At 39.1% G+C, this 25631-nt stretch overlaps 1 protein-coding gene across 1 annotated transcript in view; it reads right to left on the minus strand.

Moving 5' to 3' along the window:
- Positions 1–18333: 18333 nt before the first annotated feature.
- The window catches only part of cat2.L (calcium transporter 2 L homeolog), a 41777-nt gene continuing 34479 nt past the window's right edge, over positions 18334–25631 (minus strand). Inside the window, exons 18-21 of the mRNA XM_041566638.1 lie at positions 24968–25110; positions 22146–22209; positions 21037–21131; positions 18334–18486 (exon numbers count right to left, since the gene is read on the minus strand). Of these exons, the coding sequence (XP_041422572.1) occupies positions 18482–18486; positions 21037–21131; positions 22146–22209; positions 24968–25110 (307 nt within the window). The 3' untranslated portion in view covers positions 18334–18481. The remainder of the gene's footprint in view (positions 18487–21036; positions 21132–22145; positions 22210–24967; positions 25111–25631) is intronic.

The raw sequence follows: 25631 nt of genomic DNA on the forward strand, positions 1-25631 counted from the left end.
TAGACATCACAATGGAGGATTCTATCAGTTTCAAAAAGAACTCACAGAGAGTAAAATCAGAATACTTATTTTTCCAGCATTTAAAAATATCATGACCCCAAAATCAAGGTTGTCCTTCTAGTTTGGTAAGTTTTGCTGATGTGCTTGTTCTGCTATCCAAACGAATGAGATTGTGCAGTCATTGTTGGAAAGGTCGACATGGAATGAAACACTCGAATGACAACCTATAAACAAAAAACTATTTATAACCGTAGAATATTTATATCTGTGTAAACAGTAAGAGGAGCTTATTTAGATGTTACTGCTATTAATGACATCACAACTAGAGCTTTAGGAAAGATACATTAAGAAGATGTAACACCAACTAAGAAGTCATATGAGCCGGACTCTATTTTGGACATTAAATATTTGGCTGTGTGCATGGAATCTCACGCAACAAAAATAAGCCGTGTAGGGTCAACTGTCTAGCTTTGCCATTTCCATAAACGTGGCACTGGCTGATGTACCTATTTTAATTCAAGTTAATTGTCTGACCTTATTCAACCGCGCCTGCACTGCAACTGCCACAATCAACAACAAGGCACACGAGGGCTTGGAATGTGGGAGACATTGTTTTCAGAACAGACGAGACGGGATTGAAAATGTTTATTTATTTACTTTTTTTTTTTAAATAAAAAGCCGTGTCACTCCTTGATAATTTCTCTACTGAGGAAAGGGCCCACGCATTTTGCACCTTTGCTGTTTTAAACAACATGATATTTTACAGCTGTTGTCCTTTTACAAATATCTACACAGTTGTTGAATAGATGAAGGTATGACTGACTGCTCGCAGCTTCAGCCCTCCATGAGGCTCCATAGTGTTGCCCAAAAGGTGTCAGCTGATAAATATAGAGACCAGTCTACTGAAATGATGATTGGAATGGGTTGTTAATAAATAAGAACAACAAGGAGCCACTGACAATAAAGTGTTTGGGGAGACAAAAGGTGACAATAATTTGGGCTCATTTAAAACATTGGGCAAATATGCCAATGGACAGTAACACATAGCAACCAATCAGTTTTGTTTTAGCTAGCTGCAGGTTCAAAATGCAAGCATTTGACTGGTTGCCATGGGTTGCTGCCCTGGTGCAAATTTGCTCAGTGTTTATAAATGAACACCAATGACAATGAGAAGTAGAGGCAATGGAAACAGAAAAATGCAATAAGGGACCATGGATAATTGAATCAGGCAAAGGTGGATTGCAAAAATATGGCTTGTAACATATAATAAGGATATAAAAGAGGACTGTTTGCACCGGGCACCCTCAGTAGATTTGGCGGGGGGGGGGCGACGCTACCAAGTTATGTAGTGTAATGAAGGGAAATCGATAGAGTGATAGTGAGAGTGAATTTGCAATTGGTTTTCATTTTAAATTATTTGTGCTTTTTGAATTATTAAGCTATGCATTCTGCAGCTCTCCAGTTTGCAATCTGGTTGCTAAGGTCCAAGTTACCCTAGCAACCATGCATTGGTTTGAATAAGAGACTGGAATATGAATAAGAGAGGGCTTGAGTAAAAGTAATACAAAGTATTATTAACAATCCAACTGTCCCTTTTTCGGAGCTCAACCGCAGTCCCTCATTTGTACTGGAAAGTCCCTATTTTCTCTGCACTGAACCGCCAGAAAAAGAAACAAAGTTTCTCACTTAATTGTCTTTTAGCAGAGAGCAAGTGCAAATAAGATACTTTGTAACAATTTTGAGACACAAAAAACAGTTTAGATAAGGAGAAATATTTTCAAACTTTAATAACTTGCCAAATTTTGTAGAATGAACATGGTAATTAGGGGGTGTGGCCACAGAAAGAGGCGTGACCAAACTTTTTTGCTGTTCTACGTGAAAATATTTTCAGTGAGGGGTCAGTGACCTCCTCATTTGAAAGCTGGAAAGAGTCAGAAGAGGAAGGCAAATAATTAAAAAGCTTTATAAAAAGAAAAAACGAAGGCCAGTTGCAAAGTTGCTTAGAATTAGCCATTCTATAACATACTAGAAGTTAACTTAAAGTTGAACCACCTCTTTAAAAGATTTTGATCAATATTTCTTCCTACCTCAACCCCATAGCCAAGGAAAGCTGCTTATATTTAAAGGGGTTATTCATCTTTTAATTAACTTTTAGAATGATGTAGAGAGTAAAATTTTGAGACAATTTGCAATTGCTTTTTATTTTTCATTATTTGTCATGTTTAAGCTATTTAGCTTTTTATTTGGCAGCTCTCCAGTTTACAATGGCAGCAATTTGGTTGCTATGGTCCAAATTCCCCTAGCAACCATGCATTGATTTGAATAAGAGACAGGAATATGAATAGGAGAGGCCTGAATAGAAAGGTGATTAATAAAAAGTTATTTTGAACTATTGTATATTGATTAATAAAAAGTAGCAATAACAATATATTTGTGGCCTTACAGAGCATTTGTTTTTTAGATGGGGTCAGCGACCCACATTTGAAAGCTGTAAGAGTCAGAAACGATAGGCTAATGACACATGCTAAGATTCAGGGAGATTTAGTCGCCCAGTGACAAATCACCTCTTCTTCGGATGACTAACCGCCCCCGAAAAGCCGTTTAAAATCTAAATTGCTGGCAGGATGGATCGTGGTGCTTCGTTTTCCAAATTCGGCCGACGTTTCCTCGTCAGGCAACTCTGGGGACTTTGGAAAACAAAGCAATCTGAGTGCCATCCCGCTGGCGATTCTAGCCGGCGGGAAAGCTTTTCTGGGAGATTAGTCGCCCGAAGAAGAGGCGATTTGTCGCCGGGCGACTAAATCTCCCCAAATCTTACCATGTGTCACCACCCATAAATAAGAGGAAATGCAGACCAATTGAAAAGTTGCTAACAATTATCCATTCTATAACATACTAATAGTTAACTTAAAGATGAGTCTGATAGCTTTGCAACCATCGTGTATGTGCAGCCACTTAAAGAACCGATTAGGCTGATCAATCTCTGAACCAATGCCCCCAAAGCTGTGCAAAACTGGAATAACTAGTGACCCCATTCACAATGTCGGATCATCGCACAACCTAGAAATGCTTAGGAGTCACTTCTGCAAACTTCAGTCACGTGATCTAATATGTGGGTCATGTGTTTGTCCGCACTTTGGCCTCTCAACTGTGCCCTAAATATGGCTCCTATCCAACAGGGAACCTGTCTAGTGCCAGCTTTTGGGGAGCTTATGGTAATAACCAGTGTCGGACTGGCCAGAAAAACTCCCGGTGGCCCTCTTGCTGCTAAACATTTGGCCTATTTCATGGCCATTCCCTATTTCTATGAGAACAAAGAGGCTAAATAGATGGAATAATTGATTATAGTATGTAAAGAAAACAGTCTAGGAGAATAAAGGTTGAGCGAGGAAATGAAGAATATTAGTATTAGAGAGTGGGCCCTTGGTATAAGGTTTTTTGGTGGGCCCTTGGTGTCCCAGTCCGACACTGGTAATATCAAGAGTTCTTGGGATTTTGAACCCATTAACTGATCTCCAGTGCTTCTGCAGTTCCTAATAGATTTTCTGATCATTTTAACAAGCTGCAGCTAATGATAAATAATATTCCAACTTGCTAAATGGGTTGTAGCATTTAACATGCAGCCTCCAGGGCTATACTACGTTATTATGCCTGCGCACTGCTCAGAATAGCCTTTGATGCATGAACTCAGAATTTAGGGCTCACATTATTGCTGTCTGCTGTGGTTTTTTTTTTCTCTTTTAGAAGGAGACTTCTTGCTTACGGTTCACCCACTTGGCATTTTTCTCTGAAGGAAAATCAGGTCATGTCTACATTAACAGTCAGCGATGCGCATTGCTCTTAGTTTAATCTTGCTTTAATCTGATCCAACATGACAGCTGCTTGAAGTAAGTTACAGGGGCAGAACTCAGCAGTGCACAGGGGAAAAGCATTTTCATATGAGAATAGGGATTTATTTATTGTTTAAAGAATAATCATCCCAGTGCAGGTTTTGTGGTTGATTATAATGACATATTTTAGTATTTTACACAGCAGAAACTAATAGAGTTAAAGGTAATTTAATAATAGATGAGACTGACAGCGGCATATGGAAGTGCTGAAGACTTGTTTATGTACAGAGAGAGCTCATGTGGATTCCCAAGATCATAATACAAATAAATACACCCTCAAATAGGGTTGCCACCTGTCTGGATTTCACCTGAACAGCCCAGTTTTTGGAAGTGCCTTCCAAATTAGGACATTGAAGTGAATGACACGGCAATCAGCCAATTGCTGATTGAAACGTCATCTGTCCCCGTCACGTTATCCCCCAACATCATCTGGTCCACCCTCATGTCACCGCCCCCCAACATCATTGGCCCGCCCCCTGCCCATTTTCCCCCCCAAAAAAAGGTACAACCCTACCCTCAAAAGGGTGTAAGAGCGTATCCAAATTTGAGTATCCAGTAAATGTTAAAATACTCATTCATTCATACTAACTCGTTTTAGAACAGTTCACTATTGCAGGGTTGACCTCCTTCTTTTGGGGCATCCAGTGCAGTGGTTGTTAGCATGAAAGGGATTGTTCACCTTTAAGTTAACATTTAATATGTTATAGAATGGCCAATTCTAAACAACTTTTTGATTGGGCTTCATTATTTTTTTTTTGTTTTTTTTTAATTATTTGTCAATGATTCCATCTAAAATAACAAATGCTCTGTGAGTAGGGTTGCCAACTTTTCTGCTGGTGGAGACCGGGCAGGGCAGTGATGTGGAGGGGCAGGGCCAGGGGCGTAACTATAGAGGAAGCAGACCCTGCGGCTCCAGGGGGGCCCAGGAGGTATTGGGGCCCTAATTCATATACAATTTCAATAAATATTGGAGAAACAAGTCAACCTCTAAACATTTTGGGGGCCTGAAAAATAATTTGCTGTGGGGCCCAGTAATATCTAGTTACGCCACTGGGCAGGGCTGTGATGCGACGGGGGATGGGCCAATGTGTCAGAGGGTGTGGCTATGGTAATGCGATCGGCGTGTGAATCATGGGGAATCCTGCCCGGTTTTCCTCATTTGGAAAACCAGGTAGGAAGTCTGGGTCAAAACAGAACAGGTGGCAACCCTATCTGTGAGGCTATTTAGGGGGTTATTTAATAAACTCCAAATATATCTCATATTTTATTAAAAAAACAAAAAAAAAACACAACCAAAACATCCAGACCGGATTTGACACTATCTATTAATAAAAAAAACCTCAAATTAATCGGTTCTGAGAAAACCCCGAAAAAAATCATGAGAAAAGTTTCAGTTTTGTCCGACCTTTTTGCTGAATCGCTAGTTTTTTCATTTTTTTTGCTCGGAAACCCAGATTTTGGGCTAAACTCATCACAAACCACGATATCTTCAAATTGACATTGGTGCCTCTCCTATTGATTTACACAGGATCTTGACAGGTCTGAGATGGCGGATTTTCAAATCTGGCTTTTTGCAGCACGGGGGTTTAATAAATCTCAAAAAATTCGAGTTTTTTTTCTCCAAAAAATCCAGTTTTTTGTTATTGTTACTTTTTATTACTCATCTTTCTATTAAGGTCTCTCCTATTCATATTCCAGTCTCTTGATCAGATCAGTGCATGGTTGCTGGGAAAATTTAGACCTTAGCAACCAGATTGCTGAAATTGCAAACTGGAGAAAAAGCTAAATAACTCAAAAATCACAAATAATAAAAAATAAAAAACAATTGCAAAGTATCTCAGAATATCACTCTCTACATCATACTAACAGATAATTTATAGGTGAACAACCCCTTTAAGGAAAAGTAAGGGGGAGATTAAGGGATTAATACTTGCTTGATGTCTTGGGTGACCCAGAACTATTGGAAGATGACTACTACAATCATGTTTTCCATACATCTGGCATGTTTTCGTGAGTTAAGCGCAGATGTAGAAAATAGGTCAATGGGACTAGGGATTGTGTCCTCTTTTTAAAATTAGACTATAAGGCAGCTGCTTTATTACCCATAGTCATCCTGACCATATTTGTGTTTAGAACATTTCAAGGAACACTGTAATTATAAGGCTATGAACTATGCTTTTATCAACTGGGTGCCCTTACCCTGATAGGTGCCCATATAGGGCTATTCTGAAAAATATTAATTTTCATTTTTAAATTATTAGAAAAATGGCAAAAGGCCAGTAAAAATTGCTTTAGTGACACTGAATTGAATGCTCTTTAATGTTGGCTAGGATCAAGTGCAGTTTATTTAAATATGACTTAGGGTTTATCTGGAGGAAAATTACCCACTGGCAAAATCAGATTATGGAAAATTCCCTCACATACTATACAGAGAAGATTATGGGAATTAGTTTAGTGCGAGGATTAACCAGTTCACTGCCGAGTTTCACTGCTTGGGGGATTGAGCAACTGTGAAACATTCAACAAAAACTGGAGAGCGCACTGAACAAAGATAAAATAAAGGTGTACAGTACACAGGTATGGAATCTGTTATCCAGAAATCCATAACCTAGACTAGAGAGTTCCAATTACGGGAAGGCCTCCTCCCATAGACTCTATTTTAATCAAATAATTCACATTTTTAATAATGCAATAAAAAAATTGCACCTTGTACCTGATCCCAACTAAGATATAATTAATCCTTATTGGAAGCAAAACCAGCCTATTGGGTTTATTTAATGTTTACAGGATTTTCTAGTAGACTTAAGGTATGAAGATCCAAATTACGGGAGAAGTCCAGGTCCTGAGCATTGTGGATAACAGGTCCCATACCTGTATTGCATTATGGGCTTGATTCTGGTTGATCAGGAGAACTCATCTTGAGGTTTAGCTCATGAAACTCAATAGAAGTCTATGGGGAAATCTGAAACTGAATTAAAGGAGACCTGTCATCCTAAGAAATAATTCCAAATCGTATTTTTTGGAGGTAGATTTATCAAATCTGAGCTCTGAGCTCGAATCCCCCTACCCTGGAAGTAACTCAAATTCACTAGGTCGCCACCTAAAACCTGCCAAATCCATGTAGAAGTCAATGACAGAGGTCCACTGACCTATTTGAAGAAGTTAATAGCCTTCCTGACATTCAAGTTTTTTTCGGAGAAAAACTCTATTCGAATTGCATTTGATTTCTTTTGTAATTCAATTCCAGTTTTTGGGTCGGTAACATTTGTTCGAAATTTAGACGTTTCAGTTTTTTTCATCAATAAGGTACCATTCGAGTTGTGAGTACATTCCAGTTTATTAGAGTAAAAAAAAGCTCACATAAATTCTAAAATTGATAAAAAAAACCTTTGATGTTAGTCAAATAAATGTTACTTACACTACATAAATTATTTAAATATTGTTTCTTTTAGTCTTGGAATTCACAATCACGGCAAGCAGGCAGCAGCCGTTTTGTGAAAAGTGCCATTAAGGCACACCAAAATCTTATTTATGCACCAGAATAAGCACCTGATGCCCATGCACTGGCTGCACAATTAGATGGAGAAGAGGGAGGGGGAATGTGGGAAGAGCAGTGACATCTAGCAAGTGCAGAATGGAAAGTGAAAGTAATTGCCTGGTCCGCCTCTATAAGGCATATAGGAGGGGCCAACAATATATGATTGACAGCTGAGACTTTTAAATGAGTTTAGAACAGTTATGGCTGTGTTAATAAAAAAAAGAATTTGGGTTTCATGTTTAACATGAAAATGACTTTTATTATACAGCTTTTCATATCTGGGTGACAGGTCCCCTTTAAGGGGAGATGTTTTTCTCACCAAATTCAGTCTGGCCAAAATATCTCAGACATCAAATTAAACAGCAGAACAGTTGCTCCTGTCCTAAAAAAACAAATTTACAGGATAAGATAGAAATTGTCTATGAGGGAGCCATGTAAAGAATAACCAATAGAGAGCCTATTTATGGAAGGGGCCCAGGGCCGAGCTACAGGCCCCCCTTTGTTCATTAAAGGGGTTGTGGAGTTAACTCTTAGTATGTATTAAAGGGGTTGTGGAGTTAACTCTTAGAATGATGCAACAAGTGATATTCAGAGATAATTTGCAACTGTTTTTATTACTTGATGAACCTCATCCTCAACTTGTCCTTATTGCCACAAATTGCCATTTTCCACTTACAATTCATATTTAAGAATAAGAATAGTAACTGCTTTCAGGTTAAAGGGGTTGTTCACTTTTAAATTAACTTTTAGTATGATGTAGGGGTTATTTTCTGAGACAATTTGCAATTGGTTTTCATTTTTTATTATTTGCGGTCCTTGAGTTATTTAGCTTTTTATTCAGCAGCTCTCCAGTTTGCAGTTTCAGCAATCTGGGTTGCTAGGATCCTAATTACCCTAGTAACCATGCACTGATTTGAATAAGAGACTGGAATATGAAAAGTGACCCCCATTTGACAGCTGGGAAGAGTCAGAAGAAGAAGGAAAATAATTAAAAAACTAAAAAATATAAATAATAAAGACCAATTGAAAAGCTGCTTAAACTTAAAGGTGAACCATCCTTTTAAAAAAATGTAATGAAAGCATTGTCAAAAGAATCACCTTTTTGTAGTTTCCCAAGTATCCAGAAAGTAACCGTAAGTAGGGTTGGACTGGGGGGGCCAAGGCTCACCGAAGTTGTAGTTTCCGGCTCACCAGGTTTTTTCCCGGTGTCCCGCCTGCCCAGTCCGACCCTGACCATAAGCAGTTATTTGTCCACTGCTTTGTGCCCCAAAAGTTTGGGAACACCTGGTAGTCAGTGCCCTGTGTCTGTCTGTTGATAATCCCAGTTGATAACGCGCATACAATATCTATGTATTGACCTAAGCAAGGCTTTCGACAGTATGAAGCCTTCAGAAGCCAAACGTTTTATTAGAAACATAGTTTTCTCTTTAAAGACTATTGACTGAAATAGGATTTAATTAAGAATTGGGAAAAGTATGTCGAATTTAATTAAATGAATGCTTATTCTTTTCATTTTCCTCCGCACGAATAGTTCTACTAATTAAGACACCTTTGGGCTATGAGCACCATCGAGAAATTGCAACTTCAGCTTTCATAGTTGTTTGCCACTTCATTTTTCAGACTGATGATAAAACATCATATTTATTTCCTAACAGGAAATGCTTAAAGATAATAATTTTAGTGTACAGGTATGGGGCCGGTTATCCAAAATGGCCTTCTCGTAATTCGGAGCTTTCTGGGAATTCTCAACAATAACTTGACAATGTAGAAAGGCAAGGACTTCCAGGCAACCTCAACAGAAAGTACAGCTGGGGAAAACTCTTGGGTTCTTCAATAGCTACCCCAACGGGTTTCAGTTGGCTCAGGGCTCCACTCAATAGGCCTGGCCTTCATTACGCTGACCTTTTTATGCTGGGTTTTCTGGTCCCATAAGTTCCAAAACAAGGTGAAATCCCTTCCCAGTATACATAAGGAATTTTAGCACCCCTACCTCATGACAAATAGTACCACAGGGTAGAGTCCTGCAGCGGGTCAGGTACCCGTGGGTAGAAGGTACAGGTGCGGGTATAGACACGGGTTGGCGGGTTTGCGGGCTGTGGGTCGGGCCGTGGGTCTTCTCGATATCGATTTTTACTCCTTTTTTCTGATCACATCTACTTCTGATGATGTAACTTCCGGTTTACAATGACAGCACTTCCTGATTCTTGATGGTCAGCAGGTCTGGGTTGTGGATAAGGTACTTGCGGGTTGGGTCTGGTTGCGGGTCCAAGCGGGTAAGAATGCGGGTATGGGTTCCAAAAAATGGACCTGCGCAGGACTCCACAGGGAGTTTCAGATAACCATGGCAGTGGGATATTCGTTAACATCCTCATATATACACATTACCCCTAGACAGGGCCATTTTAATTTATCACTGCCCACAGGGTCAGCAGTTACTAGACTGACCACACTGCCAGTGTCTAGTAAACCATTTACGCTGCAACCCTCTATTTTTACCTTACACGGAGTCCCTTCAGTCTCATAAACAGTCTCTGCAGAACACACAAGTGGTCTAGTACCACTCTGTAGTTTTCCAGTCATGGCCTGGATTTCTTGCTGTAAATGACAATTAATCTGTCCACCTATGCACTGATTTGAGACATTAGTAATAACATAGTAACATAGTAAGTTAGGTTGAAAAAAGACACGTCTATCAAGTTCAACCTTTTAACTCTATTTTAACCTGCCTAACTGCCAGTTGATCCTGAGGAAGGCAAAAAACCCGTCTGAAGCCTCTCCAATTTGCCTCAGAGGGGAAAAAATTCCTTCCTGACTCCAAAATGGTAATGGGGCCAGTCCCTGGATCAACTTGTACTATGAGCTATCTCCCATAATAACCCTGTATTCCCTCACTTGCTAAACACCATCCAACCCCTTCTTAAAGCTATCTAATGGATCAGCCTGTACCCAGTGCCGCATTTACATAGTGGGCACCCCTAGGCCCAATCCTGCCGCCCTAGGCCCGGGCCTAGGTGGCATTACCACAAATCCAGGCCTGCCTGTACCACTGATTCAGTGAGATCTTCACAGCTCTCATTGTAACAAACCTCTTCCGAATATTAAGCCGGAACCTCTTTTCTTCTAATTGGAATGGGTGACCTTGTGTCAGCTGGAAAGACCTACTGGTAAATAAAAGAGAAATTATTATATGATCCCCTTATATATTTATACATAGTTATAATATCTCCCCTTAAGCGCCTCTTCTCCAGCGTGAATATCCCCAGTTTGGCCAGTCTTTCCTCATAGCTAAGATTTTCAATACCTTTTACCAGCTTAGTTGCCCTTCTCTGTACCCTCTCTAATACAATAATGTCCTGTTTGAGTGATGGAGACCAAAACTGTACGGCATATTCTAGATGGGGCCTTACAAGTGCTCTATACAGTGGAAGAATGACCCCCCCCCCTCCCTTGACTCTATGTCCCTTTTAATACAGCTCAAGACCTTATTTGCCCTTGATGCTGCTGACTGGCATTGCTTGCTACAGACAAGTTTATCATCTACAAGGACTCCAAGGTCCTTTTCCATAATGGATTTGCCTAGTGCAGTCCCATTAAGGGTATAAGTGGATATTTTTACATCCCAAGTGCATGAATTTACATTTATATCAACATTGAATCTCATTTGCCACTTAGCTGCCCAGATTGCCAGTTTGTCAAGATCATGTTGCAAGTGCCACATCCTGGATGGAATTAATTGGGCTGGATAATTTTGTGTCATCTGCAAACACTGATACATTACTTACAATACCCTCTCCTAATTCATTAATGAACAAGTTAAATAAAAGTGAGACCAATACAGAGCCTCAGGGACCCCACTGAGAACCTTACTCCAAGCAGAGAATGTACCATTAACAGCCACCATGTTTCGTTAGTTTCTTATGTAGTGTTCTGCTGCATAGCAATAGCCTCCTTGTGTCTTTTCTGTTGCATCATATTAGCCTGAACCAGCTGCTTTATTAATTCCTCAATTACTACTGTCATGAATGGGCACTGCTTATACAGGTGTCTGTTTCCTTAAGGCCGTGCCCACATTCGACACACCATATGTGGCAATTCACTCAAATGGGAGTCTCGACAATAACTTGACAACGTAGAAAGGCAAGGACTTCCAGGCAATTTCAACAGAATTCCGTATGTTTATTTCACAATGGAGGTTTCCAAAGAATAATAACTTGTAACAGAATTTAACAGAAACTTACAAGTTGTGCTTATTAATCAGAACATTCCCACATTCGACACACTATGGGGCACATTTACTAAGGGTCGAATGTTAATAAACCTTTGAATTTGAGCCTCGAATTCAAATCCTACGAATTCAAATATCGAATTCGAAGGATTTACCGCAAATCCTACGATCAAACGATCGAAGGAAAAATCGTTCGATGAAATCCTTCGAATCGAACGATTCGAATGATGTAAATCGATCGATCGAAGGATTTTCCTTTGATCAAAAAACCCTTAGAACGCTGATGGGGAAGGTCCCCATAGGCTAACATTGGACCTCGGTAGGTTTAAACTGCTGAAGTATGCAGTCAAAGTTTTTTTTAAAGAGACAGTACTTCGACTATCGAATGGTCGAATAGTCGAACGATTTTTAGTTCGAACCATTCGAATCAAAGTCGTAGTCAAAGGTCGTAGTAGCCTATTCGATGTTCGAAGTACCCAAAAAAATACTTTGAAATTCGAAGTTTTTTTACTTCGGATCCTTCACTCGAGCTTAGTAAATGTGCCCCTATATGTGAGAATTCACTCAAATGGGAGTCTCAACAATAACATATCTCACCGGATAACGGATCCCATACCTGTAGCTAACTCCAACTGTAACTGAATTAAATATGTTTGTGTTGTTGATTTGTAAGAAGACATAAAAAGAGGGAAGACGGAATTTGTATGTGTTACTTAAAAAGGAAGTTCAACTGTAAATATATTTTTCATTTGGTCTTCCTTTTTTTACTTTTTATGTTTTGTTTCTAATTATTACTCTATCTATTCCAATAAATGCTACTGTATCTTGCTGCTCGGGGTAACCCACCCCCAAAACTAAATGCAAAATCAGATAACAGTTTACTCATGTTTTATTTTTGTGTTTCTTATTTTTTGTTGTTAAAAACCCTCTTCTGTTTGTCTTCTATTTTGATTATAAACCTGTGCCCTGGTTGCTAGAGAAATTATGTTCTTTTAAAAGAGTGGTTCACCTTTCAGTTAAATTTTAGCATGTTAGAGAATGGCTAATTCTAAGCAACGTTCAGTTGGCCTTCATTTTTGTTTTCATCATTTTTGAATTATTTGCCTTCTTCTTCTGATCTTTCCAGCTTTCAAATGGGGGTCACTGACCCCATCTAAACAACAAATGCTCTGTAAGACTACATTATTTATTGTTATTGCTACTTTTCATTACTCATCTTTCTATTCAGGCCTCTCCTATTCATATTCCCGTTTCTTATTCAAATCACTGCATGGTTACTAGGGGAATTTGGACCCTAGCAACCAGATTGCTGAAACTGCAAACTGGAGAGCTGCTGAATAAAAAGCTGAATAACTCAAAAACCACAAATAATAAAAAACGAAAACCAATTGCAAATTATCTCTAAAAGTTATACTAAAAGTTAATTTAAAAATGAACATCCCCTTTAACCAGAAAGCAGTTTCAATTCTTATTTTTAAATCTGAATTTTGAGTGGAAAAAATGAGTGAGGATGAAGGCAGAGAAATTGGAGATGGTGAGGCCTGAGGAAGAAGCTGGGAGTGTGTATATTCTACACTGCAGGACAATGAGCATGGATCAAAGGGACTGTTCACCTTTTAGTATGATGTAGAGAAGGACGTTCGGAGACAATTTGCAATTGGTTTTAATTTTTTATTACTTGTGATTTTAAATGTAGCTTTTTAATCAGTAGCTCTTCAATTTACAATATCAACAATCTGGTTGCTAGGGTCCAAATTCCCCTAGCAACCATGCACTTATTTGAATAAGAGACTGGAATATAAATAGGAGAGGCCTGAATAGAAAGATGAGTAATAAAAAGTAGCAATGACAATACATTTGTAGCTTTACAGAGCATTTGTTTTTAGATGGAGTGAGTGACCCCCATTTGAAAGTTGCAGTCACAAAGCAAATAATTAAAAAAGGTAAAAGCAAATAATGAAGACCGATTGAAAAGCTGCTTAGAACTGGCCATTCTATAACATACTAAAACTTAACTTGAAAGTGAACCACCCCTTTAAAGGACCAGTAACATCAATAGTATACATAGAAAAAAAAAGCAAAAGACAAATTAAACTTTAAAAGCCTTTATTAAGAAATAACTTACCGAAACTTCGGTTCTTCTCCTCTTCAGAAAAGGCGTCAGGGCGACGATCCATTGTGCGGCACTCGATTTCTCCTCCCTGGCTATCTTCTATAAGGAAGGCAGGGAGGAGAAATTGAGCGACGCGCGATGGATCACCCTATCGCATTCTGAAGAGGAGCGCAAGCAGAGTTTCGGTAAGTTATTTCTAGGGATGCACCAAATCCAGGATTCGGTTTGGGATTCGGCCAGGATTCAGCCTTTTTCACCAGGATTCGGATTCAGCTGAATCCTTCTGCCCAGCCGAACCGAACCCGAATTTGCATATGCAAATTAGGGGCAGGAATGGAAATCACGTGACTTTTTGTCACATAACAAGGAAGTATAAAATGTTTTCCCCTTCCCGCCCGATTCGGTTTGGTATTCGGCCGAATCTTTCACAAAGGATTCGGGGGTTTCGGCCGAATCCAAAATAGTGGATTCGGTGCATCCCTAGTTATTTCTTAATAAAGACTTTGCAATTTTAACGTTTAATTTGTCTTGGTGTTTTTTTTCAACATATACTATATTTTTAATATTTTAAAAATTGCTTTTGATGTTACTGGTCCTTTAGAGCACTTTTTGTGCAGTATAGTAACCAGCAGTGTTTGCCGGGCATCAGCGAAGGGTCTGTGAGTCTTGGTAATGTTGGTGAGATTGTCCTGGATTTATAGGAAATGATATTGGTTGACGCCTATAAACACATTAGAATGGGGTGTGCCTGTATAAAAGTGAGACAAGTTGTTATGGAGAAACTTGGTCTAATATAATTGTTCAGCCTAATGTTACACCTTTATTATAAACCATAAATAACAGGCTTCATTGTTGCAGACATTTGGGCCAAATTAAGCTGCTACAATTAGTCCCAGTGTTCAGGATACACATGGGGGCCAGTGCTGAGCCAGAGTCAGTCATGGATCACATCCACCGCCCCATTAATATCTATATGAGAACAGATCAGCTATTGATTAAGGGGCAGCATAGGTTTCATTTTTGGCCCATTTATGGCAAATGGAGTGCTGACTCGTTGGCGGCCAACCTCTGCTCTGGCATGGGCACCTTTTGAAGCCCTACATTAAATGAAATATTGCACATATATAAAGTTGCAGGCAAATATTTTCTTAGGAGTTTCTAAAGTTCTCCCTTTTCCGATTTTCTAGAACAAATAGATGTTGTTTCACATACAGTACGGGAACACAGTGAAACGTCCCTGCGGCACAAACATAACCGAGGCATTGTGAGGGCTCCAACCCAGATCCACATAAAGAAAACATTGTTCATAAAGTCACATCCTGAGGACTTGTGACTCTGATCGATATGCCTTTATCTTCCCTGGCAGGTTTCATCCCACAAGTGTTAACTGTTCCCTAGAAATACACTGATTCTCAGGAACATGGACGCTGCAGAACGGTGGGTTGTGTTACTCATTTCTGTAGCCTCAGTGATTATCTGTAACATTCACACATATTTATTTAAGTGTTTTCAGGCTTTTGTAGGATGTAAAATGTGCAACAGTTAACAGTGTGTCCTTGGGGCAGGTTCTATGGGGGCCCCGAGGGATTTATTTTGCCCACACAAATTGTAATCAGCAAAACATTTTGTAGTCCAAAAAATGAATTTGTTCCACACTAAGATGAAATGTGTGAACACAAACTGTGACGAGGATAAATGTCTTTCTGGAGAACGATGGTGGAAGTTTAGCCAAGACTTAGGGGCAGATTTGCACTGGTTTCTCAGCTGCCGTATGATGGGAATCTGGATTGATTACTAATCAACCTTTTATTGTGACATTAAAGGAGAACTAAAACCTAAACATTAATATGGCTAAAAAGATCATATTTTATATAATGAACTTATTGCACGAGGCTAAAGTTTCAGCTTGTCAATAGCAGCAATGATCCAGGACTTCAAACTTGTCACAGGGGGTCACCATCTTGGAAAGTGTCTGTGACACTCACATGCTCAGTGGGCTCTGATTGGCTGTTGAGAAGCTAAGCTTAGGGCTCGTCACTAATTATCCAGCAGAAAATGAGCTTCCGTGGCTGTAATATAAGCTGATGCTACAGGGCTGATTATTAAATTCTGGTGCTAATTGCACTGGTTTCTGTGCTGCCATGTAGTAATTATCTGTATTAATTACTAATCAGCCTTATATTGTGACATTTCTATTCTATGTGTACTGTACATTGTGAGTGGGTCCCTAAGCTCAGTAAGTGACAGCAGCACAGAGCATGTGCAGTGAATCAGCAGAAAAGAAGATGGGGAGCTACTGGGGCATCTTTGGAGACACAGATCTTTACTGCTAAAGGGCTGTGGTTGCCTTGGGCTGGTACAGAAGCACAAAACATAATGTACAACATTTCTAGCTACTTCTTTAGTTAGGCTTTAGTTCTCCTTTAAGGGGGTTATTTACTAAACCATGAATTAATCTGGTCGGGCTTTTTGGGGCAAAAACTCCAATTTCTCTTGGAAAAAAACCTCAAATTTTTCAAGATTTATTATAACCCAATGCTGCAAAAAGCCAGAATCCAAAAATCCACCATCTCAGACCTGTTCAAATGGGAGATGCCCATATCCCAATTGGAAATTATCGTGGTTTGTGCTGCGTTTAGCCCAATAATCCGATATAAATACAATATTAATCCTATATTAATCCGATATTTCGGCAAAAACAAAAAAAAAACAGTGATTCGGGGATAAAGTTTGGGTTTTCTCATGATTTTATTGGGTCTTTTTTTTTTTTTTTACTTCATTAATAAATAAGCCAAAATTGGGGATGGAAGTTTGGTAGAGCTTTTTTAATTTAAATTATGAGATATTCAGATTTTAGTTAATAACCCCCTTATATTGTATGTATATATATATATATATATATTCAGTATATTGTGAGTGGGTCCCTAAGCTCAGCAAGTGACAGCAGCAGAAAAGAAGATGAGGAGCTACTGGGGCATCTTTGGAGACACAGATCTTTACTGCTAAAGGACTGTGTCCTCCTTGGGCTTGTACTAAACCACAGAATTTCTAGACTAATTCTTCTCTCAAGCATCCAGTTAGAACCCCAGGAAGCCTCTAACCCAGAGCTGTACTAACATCTGTCATAGAGCAACTGATACAATTTCATACATTAATTGCTGGCATTTCTATGATGCTTCTGGGAATTATATAAATTCATTTATCAAATTGTGACAGATATATCAGAGACCTGGCAACTAACATTTTAGTTAACATAAATAAGGCAACCAAAAAAGGCATTATATGCGGTGTACTAATTAAAAACACTTCATTTATTAACATAGGAGCTAATTAGCACAAGTGTGACTGCAAATAGCTAGGGATGTAGCGAACTGCCGATTTGGTGTTCGCGAACGCCGTTCGCGAACACCGGCAAAAAATGCGAACGTTCGCGAACAGTTTGCGAACTTCGAACACCCGCTAAAATCGTTCGATTCGAACGATCGAAGGATTTTAATGATTCGATCGCAGGATTTTCATTCGAATCGAACGATCGAAGCCATTCGATCGAATGCTTTTCGTTCGATCGAATGCTTACAATCGTTCGAACGAATGGAAATCGTTCGATTTTAGCGGTCGAAGGAATTCGAATGGTCGAATGGTCGAACGACTTGTATTCGAATCGAACGCGAACTCAAAATGCGAACGTTCCCAAACGTTCGCGAACATTCGGCGGACGCGAACGGTCGAAGTTCGTGCGAACTAGTTCGCAGCAGAACAGTTCGCTACATCCCTACAAATAGCAACCAATCAGCAATTCTGTTTTTTTACAGGAGACGTCTGTATGGCACAGGTTAATCTACATTCTTACCTTTCATGCACTTCTAAGGACATAAGGGTCAGGGGACACAGGTAGATTTGGGCAATTTTGGGAAACAAATCGCTTTGAGTGCCATCCCGCTGGCGATTTACATTTTAGCTGGCGGGAAGGCAGTTTGGGGAGATTAGTTCCCCTGAAGAAGAGGAGATTTGTAGACGGGCGACTAATCTCCCTGAATCTGCCTGTGTGCCCTGACCCTAAAGGTGGTCCAGACACGGGCAGAATAAAGCTGCCGATATCAGTCCTTAGACCAGCTCGGCAGATCTTTATTTTTTTAGTTTATGGGGTGAACACAATCCCTGTGTCTGTGTGGGTTTCCTCCCACAATTTAAAACCATACAGGCAGGTTATACGTATGAATATAGATATTTGGTCTTTTTATGGGGTGACTCAGCCCCTCTAAATCTTCATTATTCTCCACCTATGGAGAAATAATTATGTTGAGAGAAATGTTTGTTGCAAGAGAGAATTTACTCTTTATCTGCCTCTTCCCAGATAATCACATTTCTATATGTATAACCACTTACAATGCTGTATGTCTTCACACAAGCAAGTCCGTATAACCTGGGAATGGTGGGAAAATGCCCATCTCTGAGAAAATGACGCACTTTCTCCTTAGAGCTCGGTAATAAAACACACAATAAAACTGAGTAATGAAATACTGTATATACAAGGAGAACAGAACTGCACAAAGACAGAAAAACAATATAGAAAACAAAATATTTATTTATTGTAACTGTTTAGAACTCAGAGGCCAAGTCTGGAGCTTCCAGTCTCTATTGCATTGTGTGACTGCTCTTCCGGATAAGGCACCTTTATGTCTGTATTCATTGCTTTGCATGGGGCAGACGTTGCATCAAACTGAAAGTAAGAAATTAAAGAGTTAATTTTCTGGACACCGATTAAATCTGTATTTATTGCATTCATCAATATTGTAATTATTAGTAGGAGTGCAGCATGCAAAGTGCAATTTTGGATGCAACTTGAGTAATTGTCGCCAAGTTCTTGGGTTTTATTTGCCATTATTGCATCAGATGCATCAAAAAAGGCACATTTGTGTTTGTTTTGACTTAAACAGAGTTCGCCTTGGCCTGCGGGACACTGGGTAAAAAACTTGGTGGGCCTCAGCGCTTGTGGGACAAACCAAGCCAGGCCCACTCCTGTGTTTCGCTCTCACCTGCAATCACGGCCACAGTTAGTTAAAGGGGTGGTTAACTTTTAGGGGCAGTTACGGTCGAGATGAATTTTCGAATGAAATAAAATTCGAATTTCAAGCTATTTTTTGTGTACTTCGATTAGGGAATAGTCTAAATTCGATTTGAATTTGAAAAAAAATAAAAAAATTAGAATATCAAAATTTATCATGTACTGTCTCTTTAAAATTACGACTTTGAGCATTCACCATCTAAAATCTGCCGAATTGCAGTTTTAGCCTATGGGAGACCTCCTTGGAGTCAGTTGGTGGACTTTTTGGGGGGAAAAACTTTGAATCGAATTCTATTGAATGCGATATTCCTTCGATTCGTACGAATACAGACCTATCCAATGGAAAACAGACATATTCCACCAAAAAAAAAAAAGACTTAATTAAGATTGGTCTTTTTGAATCTCAAAGTTTTTTTAATTCGAAATTCAACCCTTTATAAATATGCCCCTTAATATGTTCTGGAATGGCCAATTTTTATTTTTTATTATTTGGGGTTTTTGAGTTATTTAGCTTTTTATTCTGCAGCTCTCCCGTTTGCAATTTCTGGTTGCTAGGGTCCAAATTCCCCTAGCAACTGTGCATTGATTTGAATAAGAGACAGGAATATGAATAGGAGAGGTCTGAATAGAAAGATGAGTAATACAAAGTAGCAATAACAATAAATGTGTAGCCTTACAGAGCATTTGTTTTTAGAAAGCTGGAAAGAGTAAGAAGAAGAAAGCAAATAATTAAAAAAAACGATAGGAAATAAATAATGAAGACCAAATGAAAAGTTGCTTAGAATTAGCCATTCTATAACATACTAAAAGTTAACTTGAAGGTGAACCACCCCTTTAAATCTGGGGCCTAACATATTTAGAGTGGGGGCGTTGCATCATTTCTGGACTGTGTGTATATAATAGTATTTCCCCAAGTGGGTACCTCAGACTAACCAATCAGCATGGCAATAGCTCCAGGGTTTCCCCATGCCAATACGTTCATTTATCAGAGGATGCAGGATGGTTTCAATGTGGATGGGCAGGAGCAGGTTTGGATTCCAGCACCTTAATAATTTTGTTCAAAAGACATTATTACTACAGGGATGGGGTGACATTTTGGGAATGCTAGGGACCAGGCGTTTTGCAAATAAGGGGGAGTTTCCATAGGAGGTTCATGTAAAAGACAATAGGGCTTATTTATTAACACTGGGCAAATTTGCATCTGGGCAGTAACCCACAGCAACTAATCAGTGACTGGCTGATTGCAGGTTGAACAATGAAAGCAACCCTTTGATTGGTTGATATGGGTTACTGCCCAGGTGCAGATTTGCCTAGTTTTTATAAATGATACCCAATGTGTTATTATTACAGAGAAAGAACAAATCAGTCAGTAACTGAATATGGGAAATGGCATTGTTGTTGGGTACGGAACCTGTTATCCAGAATGCTCGGGACATGAGTTTTCCCAGATAATCTAACTTTCTGTAATTTGGATCTTCATCAAGTTTACTAGAAAATCATGTCAAAATTAAATAAACCGAATAGGCTGGTTTTGCTTCCAATAAGGATTAATTATATCTTAGTTGGGATCAAGTACAAAGTACTGTTTTATTATTACACAGAAATAGAAAATTATTATTAAAATTTTGGATTATTTGGATAAAATTAAGCCTATGGGAGACTACCATTCTGCATATCAGAGCTTTCTGGATAATGGGTTTCTGGATAACAGATCCCATACCTGTATGTGCCTCCTTGCTCCTCATTCAATGCTCTGTTGTAGATCTGATATATGTGATATCAATTTCACTTACAGTAAGGTACCTACTGTAATATCCCCTGTAATCTGACTTTGTGGATCATATATGCTGCCTTTGAATATTAATATATTTGATATATATATATATATAATTTCCAAAGCACAGAGGGCCCAGTATACCAGCAATGCCAGTGTCTAGTGTATTGTTACAAAGCAGAGAATTCTATAAGGGCAATTTCTGCTCCTGTGATTTTATTTTGCATGGCCCCTTTAATGTCATATAATTATTATATATAACATACTAGAGGTATAAACCAGCACCCCTCACTAAACCCAGACATTTCATACAATCAGCAAGGTGGCACAGGGTGGCTAAATCTTGGCATTTCTGCTACATGCCCGCCTGATAGCAATGTGTATAAAGTATTGGCTTCTCTTGCCAGTGATACGATGCAGAATAAACTCACAATTGAGGTGCCTGGTCCGGCCAATAATATCCACTGTCACATGAGATTGGAAATCTGCAGACAAATGTCCATGAGCGCTCACTGCAGACTGATCCCTACAGAATGAATGGAGAAATGTTTGCATTGAGACCAAATAGGGACGATAGGTCCCAATCATACAGTTTGTGCATAGTAATTTAATAAAGGTTCATAGTTTGCTACTGGTCTTGTAACCCATAGCAACCAGCAGATAGCATTTTCTGGTCAGCTATCTGAAAACAAACATCTGATCTGCTATAGGTTATAAACAAACATCTGATCTGCTATATAGGTTATAGGTTATATAAAAATCTTCTATAGGTTACTAGAGCTGATTTTGTGTATTTTTACAGATATGTGTGGATTATAAAGGAGAAATAAATGGAGGTGCAGCTGTCATTTCCCCCTGTCAGCTGATATTGGCACTTTGCCCCAGGCAATCATGGGGTACAATGATGTGACCTGCCAACGCTGGACCCCACAAACAAATCTTTAGGGGGTTATTTACTAAACTCTGAATTTATCTCATATATTATAAAAAAAAAAAAAACCTCAACCATATTCCCATGCCCGATTTGACCTTATTTATTAATAAAAAAAACAAATGAATCAGTTCAGGAATAAATCCGATAAAATCGAGCAAAAACCCAAATCACCCAATTTTTTTAAACTTTTTTCCTGAATGACTCAATTTTTTTTCGGATTTTTGCCTGAAAACCCAGAATTTTTGGGATTTTTTGGGATATCTTCAAATTGAGATTGGTGTCTCTCCCATTGACTTGTACAGGACCTCGACAGGTCAGAGATGGCAGATTTTCGGTTTCTGGCTTTTCGCAGCATTTATTTTTGCAGCAAAGGTATAAAAAATCTTGAAAAATTCAAGTTTTTATTTTTCCATGAAAAATTCCAGTTTTTGCCCCAAAAAGCCCAACCAGATACATTTGATGTTTAGTAAATAACCCACTTAATGTTTTTCTGTGTTGCACACAAATGTTATAGTTTTCTAACAGTGGCCTTGAGTATAGGGGGCTGTCCAAGTCCACAGGAACGGGGGGGGGGGGGAAATAGCTGGAAAAGATAAAAGTACTCACATTTCTTGGACCTGTTCAATAGATTGTACAGATATTTTCTCCAAGTCCACCTCGGGCACTGAAACTAATCCACAAGAGCAAAACAAGTGTAAGAAGACTCATGAGTGTAGAAACAATTACTTTCACTTTTAAAAGGGGAAGTAAACCCAAAAATAAAATGTTGCCTAAAGAAAATGTAATTATAAGCAACGTTCAATCCAGATATGGGACTTGTTATCCAGAATTCTCGGGACATGGGGCTTTCCAGATAACGGGTCTTTCCGTAACTTGAATCTCCATACCTTAAGTCTACTAGCACATAATTTACACATTACGGGGCAGATTTATCAAAGGTCGAGGTGAATTTTTGAAGTAAAAAAAACGAATTTCGAGCTATTTTTTGGGTACTTCGACTAGGGAATAGTCCAAATTCGATTTGAATTTTATAAAAAAATTTGAAATTTATGTACTGTCTCTTTAAAAATTCTACTTCGACCATTCGCCTTCTAAAACCTCCTAGAACCTATATGGAGTCAATTGGTTGACTGAAAAATCAAAGTTTTTTTTGGGAAAAACTTTGAATCGAATTCGATCGAATGTGCTATTCCTTCGATTCGTACGATTCGAATTTGGCGAAATATGGACCTATTAGATTGAAAACTGACCTACTAGACCAAAAAAAAAAAAAATGACGTAATTTCGGTTGGTCTTTTTGAATTTCAAAGTTTTTGAATTCGAAATTCGACCCTTGATAAATATGCCCTTATATAAACCCATAAATTATATCTTAGTTGGGATCAAGTACAAGCTACTCTTTTATTATTACAGAGAAAAAGGAAATCATTTTTTAAAATTTGGATAATTTCATTATAATGGAGTCTATAGGAGATGGCCTTTCTGTAATTCAAAACACTCTGAATAACGGGTTTCCGGATAACGGATCCCATACCTTTACACTTTCATTACACATTTTCACTGGTTTTAAAGTAATTTGTAAATGTTATTGCTATTCTCTGCACAGTTGGTTCTGACCCTCCACCGTGAAAGTCAATAAGTAACTTAAATCCACACACACATAAATATATTTATATACATCTACAAGGATGAATTCATTTGTAGGCTCCATTAACTGTATCTTCACTTGTCGTTTCTCACATGCACCGAGGTCTGTTGTTCAGATCTGACCCGTATCTACTCATTAATATGACAGAGAGATCGGGTAATATTCAATATTATTATGCTGTTCTCTTAGATCTCAGTGGCGTTTGATCTCTTTTAAATCATCTTTGATTTCATGCTATTGTGTCAGAATGGATTGCTTCCTGACTCACAAGCCTTTAATGCCCCCTAGGCTTAGGCAGGCGACATTTGATCAGAGCGTCCGTCTCGGAGACTTTCATCTTGTTCTCATTTTGGGCTTAACTATAATTTTTCAACTTCATTTTCCCAAAAGTGGCATATTTATAAGCGACACGATCATAATAACTAATGCTATTTTTAAATGAATCCCATAAAGACCCTCCAGCCACCTGAATGCCAGCCCAGCATATTGTGCCTTGCTCCTCCACCGAATAAGCCATAAACCATGTTCAGTGAGCAGAGCATTTGTTTTTTTTAGATGGGGTCAGTGAAAATAGCCAGAAGAAGAAGGCAAATAAGTAAAATAGAAAAAAATGAAGTCCAATTGAAAAGTTGCTAAGAATTAGCATTCTGCAACATACTAAAAGTTAATGTAAAGGTAAACCATCCCTTTATTATCCCAGTTCAGCTTATAAAGAACTTCAGCATACTCTTTAGTCAAAATATCAAAAAAATGTGTTCATCAGCTCAGTCTTGATGGAATCCCATTATTTTCAATGTAGAACATCTTCATCCACCATTTGCCATTTTACTGTTTATCAGTTAGTTACAGATAGGGACAAATTAAATACATTATTTTGAAAGGTAAATGTCAGTGCTTGCTGTGATATGATTTGTATTAATCCCTGGGTTGTGGCTTTGTATCTTCATTCTCATCACAGGACTAACGTAGGACCTCAAGCTGATGGAACTGCACCTTAAAGGTGACCATTGACGTAGATGGCGATGTCGACAAATGAGCAGATCTCTCCCCGATATGCCCACATTAAAGTGGCGATATCGGGCTGGTCTGATCGTGGGCCCTAGGGCCCAAAGATCTGATCATAATGCATCCGAAATGGGCGGACGGATCACAAGGCTGCATCGGATGCGGCCGCGATCCAACAGGATTTTTTAACCTGCTCGATTGAGATCTGGACAGCTTTCGGCTAGATATTGATCGGGGAAGCCCGTCGGATGGCCCTACACACGGGCCAATAAGATGCCGACTCGGTCTGTCAGCAACTTTTATCGGCCCATGTATGGGAGCCTAAAGGGCATCAGGGATGGATAATGAAATCAGCCAACCATCTTTTTCCTTGAGTGGTTACTTTATACACAAGGTGATCGACAAGCAGCTCTTTGTCAACTTTGTTTACCAATAAAGTGGGTAAAATTAAACTGATCCGACTGACTGGCCCCCAGGTCAAAGACTGCGTCATAACAGAGGCCTATGCAAGCCCCTTGGTGGAGGACCAGATATGGTCTCTATTCCTCAATAGGGGGATTTATAAACCTGTCCATTAGATATCTGACAGATCCTTTGTTAGATATGTTTGAGCAGGCCATCAGTTTGTCCCCTTACCTACACGCATTACACAGAAGCCAAACTGGCAGTTAATGTATGGGCAAAGGTTGATATTGTCATGCCCAAGCTTGGAACATGGATACTGTGTGTTAGCATCTCAAACCTTGTTAACATTTTATAGCCTTAACCTTGATACCTGGGGATCTTTCAAACTCCAAGATCAAGGTCTCAAGAGTCAGTAGCTTCTGGTTCATCTGTAGAAGAGTCTCTCGCTGTTCCTGCTGGCTTGCAAAAAGCTGTGGTAAGATTTTAAGGATCTCCTGCTGCTGAGCCTCAGTCCTGCAAGGTAACCAACATGCGGAAAGCATTAAAGACTCATTTAGTAAAAAGCAGTGATTTATTTTTCCAATGTTCAATGCTGTAACATCAAGTTCTGTGTTCACAAACAGACCCAGTGTTGGACTGGGTCTCCTAGGGCCTGCCAAAAAACTTGAAGTCCTGGTCACACTCCTACACGGTGCCAAATGGTTCATGGCTCATGGATGAAATAAGGACTGGCTAATGGGATTTCTCCAACTAGGGCCTACTGGGCTCCCAGGGAGACCTCTGGTATTTGGAAAGGTCAGTCTGACTCAGAACAAAATATAGCTAATTTACCATGCTGTGTGCCATCATATATATTTATATACAAACACTAGGAACCAACAGGTGTGGAATACTGCCTCAAACTGTCATGTTCACTTGCACACATGGTTATGACAAGGTGACCATACACGAACCAGTCCCATATAGTACCCTAATGATCAACCCACAGGCAAATAGATGGATACCATAAAATTGGCCATACATGGAACATCAAG

The sequence above is a fragment of the Xenopus laevis genome, chromosome 6L (genome assembly GCF_017654675.1).
Source record: "Xenopus laevis strain J_2021 chromosome 6L, Xenopus_laevis_v10.1, whole genome shotgun sequence".
Lineage (NCBI taxonomy): Eukaryota > Metazoa > Chordata > Amphibia > Anura > Pipidae > Xenopus > Xenopus laevis.